General features: G+C 41.9%; 1 protein-coding gene across 1 annotated transcript; it reads right to left on the bottom strand.

Annotated features, from left to right (window-relative positions):
• Window positions 1-7,773: 7,773 nt before the first annotated feature.
• Window positions 7,774-12,988, bottom strand: DDX20 (DEAD-box helicase 20). Its single transcript, XM_005142856.3, has 11 exons — window positions 12,779-12,988; window positions 12,600-12,694; window positions 12,268-12,436; window positions 11,828-11,942; window positions 11,605-11,747; window positions 11,113-11,251; window positions 10,635-10,693; window positions 10,282-10,364; window positions 9,895-10,000; window positions 9,708-9,809; window positions 7,774-9,070 (listed from the first exon to the last, which is right to left on the bottom strand). Exons 1-11 carry the CDS (start codon window positions 12,972-12,974, stop codon window positions 7,971-7,973), a joined length of 2,307 nt encoding a protein of 768 aa, XP_005142913.2. The 5' UTR covers window positions 12,975-12,988; the 3' UTR covers window positions 7,774-7,970.

Below are 12,988 nucleotides of genomic sequence, written 5' to 3'. Positions count from 1 at the left end.
CTGAACAGGTGAAAAACAATGGATTTTGTGAATTTTTTTTCTTCATGGAGCAGAACCTTTAAACCAACCAAAATTTCACATTTTGGTTTTTTTTCTTTTATAGGAAAAGCTATAGACAAAGAAGCCACCTGGCACAGAAACCTATTCCATTCCCGTGTGTGTGTGCGTGCGAGTGTGCAGCACAACCCCTGAGTTACACAGAGCAGAGCATGTGCCCATGATTGGCTGCACAGTGCCAGCACACCCATGTGCACACACACACACACACACCTACTCCACCCTGGATGGCATTCTTTATTTAGCCAATTTTGTATCCGCCTTTTAAGTCAATACAGTGCAATTGCAAACAGTGTGTTTGTCTGCTAATTATTGTCTGTGAAAACATATTTGTGCAACAAAAAAAACCAACAAGAAAACAAAAAAAGACAAGCTTTAGTAGAGTTTTAGTCCCACAGGGGGATCTGCTTCCTGATTTTGTTATCACTTACTTGTAAGAGTGTGACTAGATTACCAGTTCTGTATTTTTAAACAGGAAAACAATAAAAACCAAGGTAGGATTCTTTTTTAATCCTGGACACACAAATGGCAAAGAATGAGAAAGCACCGAGCTCAACTGTCAGCTCAGACTGACAGAGGTTTCTTGTAATTTATGCCCATGGGGTTTCATTTTTGGTTTCTCTAGATCAATTTCTTTGCTAGCACTGGATATACAACCTATTGTAAATAGTAGCCAAATAATTTCTGGATCTATACTTGATAATAATTAACCCCAGGGCCAAATATCTTGCATGGACAGAGAGGTATTTGGCTTTTTCACAGTCTTAGGGCTCCAGCTGCCTCCAACGGCTTTCTGGGTTGCATTGATTCTGGGGGTAGACTAGGTTTGCAGTTTTATTTCTCCAGTCCCAGCACAAGAGCTATAGCGCGCATCCATTGAGAAGGGGGAGCATTGCTGGAGTTTGGAAAACACCTGATCAAGTGTGGGACAGACAGCATTTTCTTTCTGCAGTTCTACACTTAGTTTGGGAGAAGTCACACACTTCTAGTGAACCAAAACCTGCAGCAACACCATGTGGTACTGCCAAGGAGCTGACACTTCTCGCTAAGCTGGGGTCAGTCCCGCACCTCTTTCTGAGATCTTTCTAGGGATGATTTACTGTAAGGAAATAGTTCTGAAACACAACTGATTTCCAACCCCACTGAGTAACATTTTCCTTCCATTCTGCCTTTCTAAAGTCCCCTTTTCATATCAGGTAGGACCCACGAAGGGCAGAGTGAGGAACACCATCACCCAGCTTTCCATCTCCCATACACTTTGGCTAATTATTGTGGTCATGCACAAACACCTCTTCAAGGCCCTACATGCACCCAGGAAGAGTGATGCACCCAACAGCTTGTAGATAATAAGTGAATATTTTTAAGTGTCCTGTTTCTGAACAGTGATTTTACCAACACTGGAGTTAAAAGAACTACATGAAGCATGTTTTAGGCTGATTCAGCAAAGGGATGGCTTTTTTTTAACATCTGTCATAATCTATCCTGATGTAATATTTATAGACACATGTACATGCATACACATATAAATAAATAGACACATACCTGTATAGATAGATAAACAGACCTACATGCTGACTTAAACATACAAGCTAGCAATGTGCTTTATTAGCACTCCTAACCTAGTCTAGAGAACAGGCTCGGATGGCTGATGCATTCACTCAATAGCCTCCTTGGAAACCTACCACATCCTAGGAATATTAGGGCTATGGCTAAGCCTTCAATAGCTGCACCAGCTTATAGTCATTTATTCCAGTGCTGTAATATGTTATCCAAAACAGTGCTGTTTTAAATGATTAAAACACTTGCCCTTTGCTGCTTCCTGTAGGAGGTTATACTACAGTTAATCTTACCACGATTGAGTTTTTCTTGATGTTTTAATTTATTCTTTGCTTTAATTTCATTATTTGTCATCACCTGCTCCTCATCTGAACACCCTCATTCCTGTAGATCAGAGGCCTTGCTCTCCACCACTCACCACCTTGCAACCTCATGAACACTGGCACAGAACGAGAGTTAAATGTGACCGTGCTGACTGGGCACAGTGCTCCTTCCAGTGTGCAGAAGTACATGATTACAAAGAGCCAGAGACTCACCATGGACTCTCAGCGCTGCCTTTCTTATTCCTGATTTACTGTGGAGTGGTAAACAAAACCACTTCATCTCTCCGCACCCCTTTGTCTGTAAATAGCAATCAAGGCAGCCCTTGCCTGGAGCACTATTGGTGTGTTTAATTGCCATCAATCCAGATGCTTTTTGGAAAGAAAAGGGAAAAAATATATATTTTTGAGAGGAAGATAAATAAAGGAGGAAAACCAGACCCTGGCTGCTTGGGCTCAGGTTGTCAAGGCAGCCATGGCATTTGTTCTCTTCCACAGAAGAGGAATTGTTATCCTTGCTCAAAAATATATGGCTTGCCTCTTCTACCATTAACTTAGCAGGTGCTGCCCCATGCAGTCAGTACCTCAGCACAGACTCTCAGAAGATAAAGACAGACAAAATTAAGGCAGTCTGAGCTTAGAGGAACAGGGCTAAAAATATTTTTAATGAAGGCATTAGCTCCCTTTATACACTGATTTGAAGTAGACTGAGTAATGCTTCTGAAAGCTCTTGAAAATATGCTAGTACAAAACCTCCTTGCATTGCCCAACACAGCTACATCCTCATTATGAGAGCACTGTGCATTCATGGAAACAGCAAAGACAAGAATCTCTCGCCACTGGATCAGTGGTTGATAGGGCATAACACAGCATCCTTCAAACAGAACAGAGGGAAGAAGGGAAAAGCATGGGAGCTGCACTACAGCCTCTTATTCCCACAATGACGGAAGGCAATTAGCTTTACTAAACTGCAAGGCTCTTTATAACAGTGAAACAGCAACTTATAAACCATCTTAGCAACTTAAAAAACTAACTTAGCAACCATCCCAAAGGATGTTGTAGTGAGGTAATCGGTCTCTTCTCCTAAGTAACAAGCAGTAAGACAAGAGGAAACGGCCTCAAGCTGCACCAGGGGAGGTTTAGATTCGGTATTAGGAACAATTCCTTCCCCAAAGGGTGCTCAGGCACTGGAACAGGCTTCCCAGGGCAGTGGTGGAGTCAGCATCCCTGGAAGGGTTCCTGAACCGTGTAGATAAGGCTCTTAGTGACATGGGTTAGTGGTGGCCTTGGCAGTGCTGGGGAATGGGTGGACTTAATGATCTTAAAGGTCTTTTCCAACCTAATTGATTCTATGATTCTGAGATAAGTCACTCCCAAAAAGTTCCTTGGCCAAAACTTTAACTGAAGGGATTCGGGCCGGTCTCTGAGGACTGCCAAGTGCTGCCCTGCCTGATCAGCACCCCTTTGCCCTTCCCCAGGGCCACACACATGCAATGACACGGATATACAAACCAGCACGTAGCCCTGCAATCCTGCTCAGTCCTGATGCACATGCAAGGAAGGGGGCTTCTCCAGCTGTGGGCTACATCCAGGTGGAAAAGCATCCAGCAACTTAGGCTCTAGTCCTGACACCTTTCCGAAAGACAGGTGGTATAAAACAGCCTGATCAGCAAGACTGCTCAACAGAGCGTCTCTAGTACATTGGCAGTTCCTTTCAAAAGCCTTCCCCCTCCCTCTAATTCCTTAACACTTTTTATAGAGAAGTTCATTAAGAATAAATAAAAACAGATCATTTGTACAAAAAGCAAGTGGAAGGAGATTATTTTTCCAGTCTTTCAGAAAGCAATATTAAAAACATCACAGGAGCAAGACATTTTGTTCCCTTTTCAAAACCTTTTCTGAAGGAAACCTATTTCACAGATTTTCAGCATATTCTAGTAGTAGAATTACTCTCTCCACACCTGGCATTAGGCTGCTAATTGAAGGAATCACACCCAATTGGCAAAGAATAATGAGAAATAGCTTCTACATCCAGGCTTTGACTTCAACCTAGTCCTTCTGAAACCCACCTTTTATTATCATTTTCCTTAAAAGATCTTAAGGACACCTACAAAGACGAGGCCACAGAAAGAACTAAGAAAAGCAATCCCTCCTCTGCCTGCACAAGATCCTTCACTGCAATAGACTGTGCTACTTTCTCTAGATGAGAGTTAAAATTCTCCAAGGAAAGGACTTTGCTTCCCTGGAGAGCTTATTCCAGGCTGATAGATCTTAATGCTAAGTATTTTTCCCCTGCTGTCCAGTCATAATTTCTTCCTTATTTTTCCTCTCTTGCTCCCATTGTACACCCTCAGCACATTGTAAATTAGCTGCCTACCAACAGAAGAATTCTTATCCTGGAGACTACTTTTGGTTGTCAAATAGTTATCATTGTTAAAAGTGAACCGGGAAAAGGTGAAGTAAGTAACAAACACAGCTTTAGCATGCAATAAAGATACAGGGAATTCAAAATACATCTTTCTTTACAGTTGGCCAGAAATACCAAATTTGAATCAATGCTGCTTGTTTAACCTGAAATAGTCAATAATACAAACTGCAAGGCAGCATTTCTCATTCTAGTTTAGACAGCTTCAGGTGTGTGCATGAAAATCAGATTAATCCCAGCTAAAGCAAGCAAGGTTTCCTCAAATAGTTTGCTTTTTTAAGTAAAGAGGTTGTAAACATGTTGTATCTTACATGTATTATACAGCAAATTCAGTGAATTAAAAATCACCTTTTATTTATGGGTTGCACCATCCCTTGGATCCTGTAATATTTTGTCTATGGCAGAGTTACAAAGTCAGCATTCATGGATGGCTTGTGAATATCAGAAGCTTTGAACTGAAGACTTTATTTTGCTTTTAAAGTAAATGGTATAGGTCATTAATATGCCTTTTCCATATAATTTACCAATCAAATGTATCTTAGTTAAGAAAAAAAAAAACACTTATTTTTCTCCAACACTTTCAGCAGCTGCACTAGATACATGATTTCAGAGCTCGAGTTTTTAGGCTTCACATTTACGGATGCCAGAAACAACCTTCATAAAGGTTTAGTCTTTCTAAAACTTTAAAAGCCAACAGAAGGCAGTGTGCATGCTGATTAGAGCTAGGAGTCAGCATCTGTGTTCTAGCAGCCTGTGTTCTACTCCTGTATTGATGAATCACTAAGTGACCTGGAAGAAGTCATTTCACCTCTCTGCCAATAACCCAAGCTGCAGAGAATTTAATACCTCCTCCTTCAGTAAGTGAAGCTCAATTCATGAACACCTACAAAACACCATAAAATACAGGGGAAAGCATACCAGAAAAGTACTGCTACTCACGTTCAGAATGCAAAACTGTGCCAGAAAAACTTCAGGTGGAACAGTCGAAAGACCAGGTGACAAAGAGCTTGTGAAAATTCCTTCTCGAGTTTCCCTCTCAGTCAGTAGTCTGTTACTGTGTGTATACGTGTGCATGTGTTTCTTTTCATTCTGATTTAAACTAGTGCTAGTCACAGAAGTCACACAGCTGTCTGGGTGAGAAGTTACCAACCACACCAAATGCTCTTCTCTGTTCTGTTGCAACTATGAGTGGGGGCTCCCTCTGGCTCCTCGGACCAATGAAGTATCTTACACAACATGTGTGATGGTCTATTTTTGATAAATCAGTGAGGCATTCCAATGCAATGGTGTTTTCTTTAGAAGTTTTATGTTAGGAGAAGCTCTCAACCTTATTATTTTCTATTTTCGTACTATAAATGGGCTTTGCTTACAAACATCAGAGGACAGATACAAAATGTACTGTATACAACTGCAGGTAGCTTCATTTGAGAACAACTTTCTAGAAGAACCAAGTTTCCTGTTGTCTTCTTTTGGAATTGTAGTGCATATGTTGAAACTTGTATATCATTTACAGTATTGAGTCTTGTGCCACTGCTGTACCTGATGTATCCAATCTGGATTAAACAGAGTATGTGCCACAAATACCAAGATGCTGCTGTAGATTTCTTATCAAAAACAAAATTCTGGGAGGTTCTTTTTGGAGAACTCTGGGTTTTGGCCTAAGCCACTCGAGGTGCATTTAAACAGTATTAACTCCTACTTAAGCAACCGTGAATAAAAGCAGCAGGATGTCAGAGATGTTACAGGAGGGCACTAATGCAGATACCTAAGCGCATCTCCTACAGTGTCCTCCTTCTGAACATCAAGAGCTGCAACAAAATTCATCTTGGAAACTAAATCCTACCTCTTGGCCTTCTCAAACTGTGCAGGCAAAACCTAGGTAAGCCCTCTCCCCGGGGCGGTTTGTGACACAGAAGGAGGAAGGCAGAAGACAGTGCAGAGGGAACCATACTTCTAACAAGATATTACATTCAAAAAGCACATCTTGTGCCTTTCTTTTAAAGGGGCAATCTCATCTTGGCAATTCAGTTTAGACCAAAGTCTTGCATCTTGTGCTGCAGACAGGGCCAGCTTGTTTCAACCACAAAACAGAAACTGTCCTTTAGGAGGTATTAATTCAAATTTTCAAAATTCATTAAGCTGACATTCACATTTCCTATTAGGTGGCCTCTAACACGCACAGAATTAGAGCTGAACAGACAAGGTGACAGGACACTTTCCTCTCTTGCAGTAAAGGATGACACCCACGAGGGGCCAGCATCACCGCGCTGCAGAACACAACACAGCGCAAGCAGCCCCCTGCTAGCCAGGCTTGGGCTGCATTTCTGTGCCACTCCTGAGCTAGATCAATCTTAAAGTTCTCGTGCACAGTGAGGGGAGCCTGAACTGCGTGGTTTAAAGTTCAGACCCACCACTCCACAAGAAGGGTGGAAGTGCTGTGAGGGACACCATGGGATTTGCATAAGGAATTATGCAGGAACATCATGAAATCTCAGGCAGCGAGTGATTTATGCAAGCTGAGTGAAAACATACCCTGTTCCTCAACATGAATTTCAAAGTTGTTGAAGGTGAGCAACCATGCATTCCTGAAGACACCCATTTCATCAAATTAAAGCAGCAAGTCACAGTGGAAGTACAGTTCAGGGTAGGCAGGAGGCTTTTACTAAGAAAATTCCAGCCTTCTGCTGAAAAAAACCCCCACATAAATAAACTGTATCTGCTCTCCAAAACTTTGAGAAATCAAAGAAACTAAAAGATATTCCATCTCTCTGATCCCAAACAACTAAAGCCAGAAGATGAAGTTTCAGAATCAGCACAGAGTTAACCAAGGCTCAGTACCCAGAAGCAAGCAGCACTCTCCTCGTCCTGCTTCGGGACACCTACATACAGAGCAGTGCAAGCCACAAGAAATGCCAATTAGTTTTAGTCCTGACAGGTAATTTCATTTCTAATTAAAGCTTCCCTGTAAGTGTGGCAAGTCTGATACTGCTGTACCCACAGGGACAGACCAATTATGACTGCTGCACGTTTTCTACATAATTAAACCATCCTTTACTGCACTGTGTGCCATACACCCACCTATACAAATGTTATTTACACAGTGTTAATCAACCAGACTGAAATTAACAATACACACATTCAGGTGAAGCTTTCACTCTGCCTCCTAAGTGGTACAGAATCAGTGCCTGGTGTTTATAAGAGAACAATGGAAAATGAAATTATCTCCAGCTATAAACACACCATGTAGCCTTTACCATGAATTCATCTTTACCTTAAAGTCACATGGAAAACAAGTCAAGCAAATAAAACTGGCCCTGGTATTTTCTCCTTACTGAAGTTTCTTAGGTGTAAATGGCTGCCTTTTCTCTTTCCTGGTTTACTTTGCATTGTTAAGATTGCAACTGAACATCCAGCTCTTTCATTTCCTTTTATTGAAAACCTCATAACACCAGCACTGGAATGCATGTAAGACATTTACCTAGACAAAAGACAAGGTTTCTTCAAACATAAACCACATCCATTTGTCAATGTACTCCTAGACCAGAAGTTGTTTCCACAGATAGTGTCCCCTTATTGTACCAACCAGCCACCCCAATGGCAGCGTGAACACATCAATCGCTTTTCAGCAGTTCCTGAAAATAGACTGCGTTGGCATGATAGGCACTCATCCACCTGAACTGTCTGTAACTTTCCGTGTACTGAGACACTGCAGCATAGTAGTTTTGCCATGCCTGGTAATAAGTTTTCCAGTAGCTTTTGTAATCCCAATCCTCAGCAGGAACATCATCATCCCGAGAGCTGCAGGAGGAGTCATCTTCAGTTGTTCTCGTCCCAGGACTAGTGAAGTTATGATCACGGCTCTGCTTTTGTTTAGCATTTTGTTTCAGAACTTTCTTTTTCACTTGATTTTGCTTTGGGAGTTGTGACAGCTTCTGAGGCCTCTCTGGTGTAGGGCAGAAACCTGCACGACCCTGACGCACTAAGGGAACAGCATTCACACCCTTCTCCCGGGTATCTGACAAATCTTCGAAGCCAGAGTTCTCTTCCCTACTACTGGAAGAAGCTGTGGAACTGTAAGAATCATCACTGTCACCAGACACACTACTATTTGCTACCATCTCTGGATAAGGTCCCACCTCTTTCCATTCTACATCACCATTTTTGGGGAGCTCACATTGCTCTCCTGGGCCCGAGTAGCTTCTTAAAATTTCTACCTCCCTATCCAACCCTTCTTTGATGAAATATTCATAGTCTTCAACAAACTCTGAGAAGCTCCAGGGATGGTTGGGTGTGTTTTTGAAAGAAGACAAGCATGGAATTCTGGGAAGATTTTTTTTTAAGTCCTCCTCATCTGCAGCCTGAACATTATATTGTCCATCCATTTTGGAGATGGTTTTGACTTGATTCCTCTGCTCTGTACTCAGAGTTTGGGGTTTTCTACTACCGCCTCTGTCTGTATTTGCAGAATTTGTGCACTTTATCTGCTTTTGCTTTGGAGCCTTTTTTGGCCTTTCTACAGAAGAATTATCACCTGGAAGGTTAGAGAGAGGCTGGTGCACCTCTGAAAAACTATTTCGGACAGGCTTCCGTGCTGGCTCCTCTGGTTTAAGACTCACAGTGTCAGAATTCACTGAAGCATCTGTATGTATAACAGGTTTGACTTCTACCTCCCCATCTTCAAACTGATCCATCATTCCAGGAGGGATGGGCTCTGCTCAAAAGAGAACAAGCAGGCACTCAGTTAAGGTATCCTTCCCTCCAGAACTCAGATGAGCACCACAGGAAAGCAACACAAAACAGATGTTAAGACACATTAAGTTAGAGCTAGAAACTGACCCCTTCCATCCCTGTAAAAGCTCAAATAGCCAGAACTTTTCTTCATGGAAGCCATCAAGAAGTTGATCAAGACAAACAGCACTGCATTACTTCTCACCCACTTGTCATATCCTACTTCAGCAGGTAAAAAATGAGAACTCATGCAAAGCAGCAAATGCTTCATTTCCAGCTGAACAGCTTCTGGCAAAGCAAGGGTAGCAAATGTTCTGCTCATTCAATCATTCCATCCTTCCCCTATGGTATCCTACAGCCTGAGAAAGGCTTAATACTAGATTTGTGGAAATCCAAGTAGCTATGTAGTTGCTTAAGCAGCAGCTGGATGAGAGCTCCTCTCCCTGTTCACAGGCATGCACCAAGTTCATTTCCTAATCCATCACCCAACTGCGGGCAGTTACACAAGGAGTCAAGCACAGAGGACGAAAAATCTCTGCTAAAATTAATGTGGACTTGTCTGAAGCTCTGAGCAGTGGAAAACAACTAACAGAAAGCTGCATTCATAGGACAGAACATACCCGGTAGAGGAAGAAGCTGAAGATTACACTTTCGAGCAATCTTCATCATCATGTTCTCTTCCTCTCCACGGCAGCAGTATGTTACAGATAAACCTAAAGTTCCTGTGATACAAGAACAGAGTGTAGTTACCTATCCAGAGCCTGTGAACCAGTAATGCATGCTCAAGAAACCCATGTGTGTTCTTACCAAAGCGCCCAGCTCTGCCAATACGATGCATGTACGTTTCCCAGTCTAGAGGCACATCCAGGTTAACAACCAAATTCACCTTCTCAGCATCAATTCCACGAGATGTCTTGAGAAAATGAGGAAAGAAAGGGATGGATAATTGGATATGCTGAGCATAATGATCTTTATTTAAGTACAATGCACCTAAGAGTAACTGCTCATGTAATAACTTCCAGTTGTTAATAAAGCACCTACAATTTTCCAGCCAGTTTACAGTATTACATATAAAATAAGGATATTGCATTGGACCATGAAAACTAGGGATCATTTTTTCTTATGTCTTCAAATCTAATTCTCTGAAATAACTTTATCTGCAATACTCATGTACGCTATAAAGCGCCAACTCACCAAGTCTGTGGAAATGAGAACTCTACAGTGGAACTGCTTTAACTTCGCCATAGCATCAAGTCGTTGATTTTGATTCATATTGCCTAGAAAGACAAAAATGAGAAGCAGAAAACATTCTTCAGTTTCATACCCCTCAAATTCTGGAAAATATTGCTTTGTACAACCATAAATGAGATCAGGAAAAAGGTTGAGAGAAACTTCCTCAAACACCAGTCCCAACTATGAAGCTTCATATGCTATTCTTAGTTATTTAACCAGAGGCCACGTAAACCAAGATTTAAGCCTCATTTTCCTATTTTAGGTTATGTTTATGCACAACTTCAATAGAATCTGAAAGTTTTGAATAGACTTACCTGAAATGCACTCAGCAGGAAAGCCTCTGGATGTCAGTATTTCAGCTAAATGTTGAGCCCTGGCAGAATATACACAATGAAAATGAAAAATCACAAGATCATAGAATGGCTTGGGTTGAAAGGGACCTTAACTGTAAATAAAACTGCAAAGCTAACCACCTCTGTGGTTGTGTCTTCACAACAGGCTACACTTTACAGCCAAGGACAACAGTCTAAAACTGACAATTTCATCTTTATGTCTACAATAGTCACCCTACAGATGAAAAGGGACAAAAGGACATCACAGCATATATCATGAGGTATTTTCAGTGCTAAAGCATTCCTTTATTTTCAGTATTTCATATTGCAATTTCAGATCTGAAATCTGTATTCTGCTTCGAGACCATACAGAAGGCCTATGTAGGTTTATCCATGACTGGACATTACAATCACTGCTTTCAGACATGCTTTTTTAAAGATTTAATATTAAATTGATTACCTGCTGTGCAAATTTGAAAAGACCAAGGCTTGATTAAATGGAATCTTGCTGAACAACTCTTGTAGGTGTTGGGTTTTTTCCTCAAATGTTTTATGTGGAAGTGGATGGGAATTCACAATTTTGTAATACTGCTTCAGCCCTGAGCGTGGAGCAAAACAACATATCAGGTTAAGGGTTTTCATAAAGAATATGTGCAGTGCTACTCTGCTGCCAACAAGTGTCACAAGGATATAGAGGTGCCAAATAAGAAACTACAGGACAGGGGTTTCTTAACAGAATGAAATATGTTTTGAACTGATAGAAAAAAAAACAACATCCATCCTTGATGCTTTAAATACATCAATACTAGAAATAAATACTTCATAAGTGTATCAACTCAATTGTGAAGGGAAACTGTGAAGAATCCCAACATTTGAAGGAATGTATTTTGGTTTTAGTGTATTCTTCTTAATCTACTGATAACAGTATCACTATAAATGAACTTGTACTTACCAATGAGACTCGGATCAGCAGGGTTCAACCTCACAAATGTTGGCTCTCTCATGTACCTGGTCAAAGCATTAGCTAACGATTCAGGGTAAGTAGCTGAAACAGCAAGCACCTGTTTATTTTCTGGTAGTGAAGAGTAAATCCAACTGGAAGACAAAGAAATGGGAATGACTAACAAATATGGATCCAATCTACTGATGAATGCATGGGGTAAGTCTTTTCTTACTTGATTTGTTCCTGAAAGCTGCCTTCTTCTAGCAGCTTGTCTGCTTCATCGAGAATGAAAAGCCGGATACTGGCTGTATTCAAGTAGTCCAACTCTATGAGCTGTTTTATTCGACCTACATGTTAAGAAATAAGTAAAAAAATAAGTAGTAAATAAAAAATAAGTAATAAGTAAAAAAAAAGTAAAAGGAACTTCACAAATATTAACTGAAAGGTTCTAACTATGATCTTTGCAACTTTTTACAATTAATTTTAATAAATCTAATATATATATATATAATAATCTCTCCCCAAAAAAACCCGGTCTAAATGCTTCTGGTACTTAAGCCTTTGAGACTATCCCCTACTACTAAAATAACCTCAACCCAGATCTGAAAAGCACCAATTATTGTACAGTGAACTCTCACACGATATCTTAAGTACAATAAAGCTCAACCATACCCGGGGAGCCAACTGCTATGTGGCACTTCTTTAGCCTGACTTTGTCCTGGTTCAAAGGAGTCCCTCCAATGAAGACATGGCATTCCAAGCCTTCCATTTTTATTCCTATGGTTGTGATTACAGCATGAATCTGCACAGCAATCTCTCGTGTCGGAGCCAAAATCAGAATCTGTAAGGGACAAACAATAAACCCCAAAGCTTCAGAACGGCTCCAGAGATGAAAGCTGTGATGATCTCAAACAACATTGTCCCACAGGCGATAACAGCGTTTTCCCAGGCGCGATTCCCCTTCCCAAAGCAAAGCTCGCTCCCTCACCGGTACCACGGCTCACCTGCGTAGCGCTGCTCTCCAGCAGCACTGCATCCAAGGCGATGGTGGAGAACACGCACGTTTTACCCGTGCCAGACTTGGCCTGCACGATGAGATCTGGAAAGAACGGACACAGACATCACCGTAAGCCGCAGGGTACCCCCGGCCCTCACCCGGCCCTCCCCCTGCCGCCCCGCTCACCCAAGCCGCAGCGCCCCAGCGGGATGGCCTTCAGCTGGACCGGTGACGGCCTGTGGAACCCAGCCGCCGCCAGCCCCGCCAGCACCGGCTCCGACAGCAGCAGCGACCCGAAGTCGGAGGGGCCTCCGGGCACCAGAACATCGCGCGTTCGGAACCGGCCTTCAGCCTCCACCGGCGTCTCTGTGAGCGCCGCCATCTTGGGGGTGGTGA

Source organism: Melopsittacus undulatus, chromosome 16, assembly GCF_012275295.1.
Source record: "Melopsittacus undulatus isolate bMelUnd1 chromosome 16, bMelUnd1.mat.Z, whole genome shotgun sequence".
NCBI classification, from domain to species: domain Eukaryota; kingdom Metazoa; phylum Chordata; class Aves; order Psittaciformes; family Psittaculidae; genus Melopsittacus; species Melopsittacus undulatus.
Note: the sequence above shows the minus strand (reverse complement) of the source record. Positions and strands in the feature narration are given on the sequence as shown.

What these genes read in the sequence shown, in the direction of transcription:
- DDX20 (XM_005142856.3), bottom strand. Translation starts at nt 12,974, where the DNA reads ATGGCGGCGCTCACAGAGACGCCGGTGGAGGCTGAAGGCCGGTTCCGA. An exon ending in GCTGGGGCGCTGCGGCTTGG is followed by an intron (nt 12,695 to 12,778) that starts GTGAGCGGGGCG and finishes CGTTCTTTCCAG; the next exon opens with ATCTCATCGTGCAGGCCAAG. An exon ending in TGGCAGAGCTGGGCGCTTTG is followed by an intron (nt 9,810 to 9,894) that starts GTAAGAACACAC and finishes CTTGTATCACAG; the next exon opens with GAACTTTAGGTTTATCTGTA.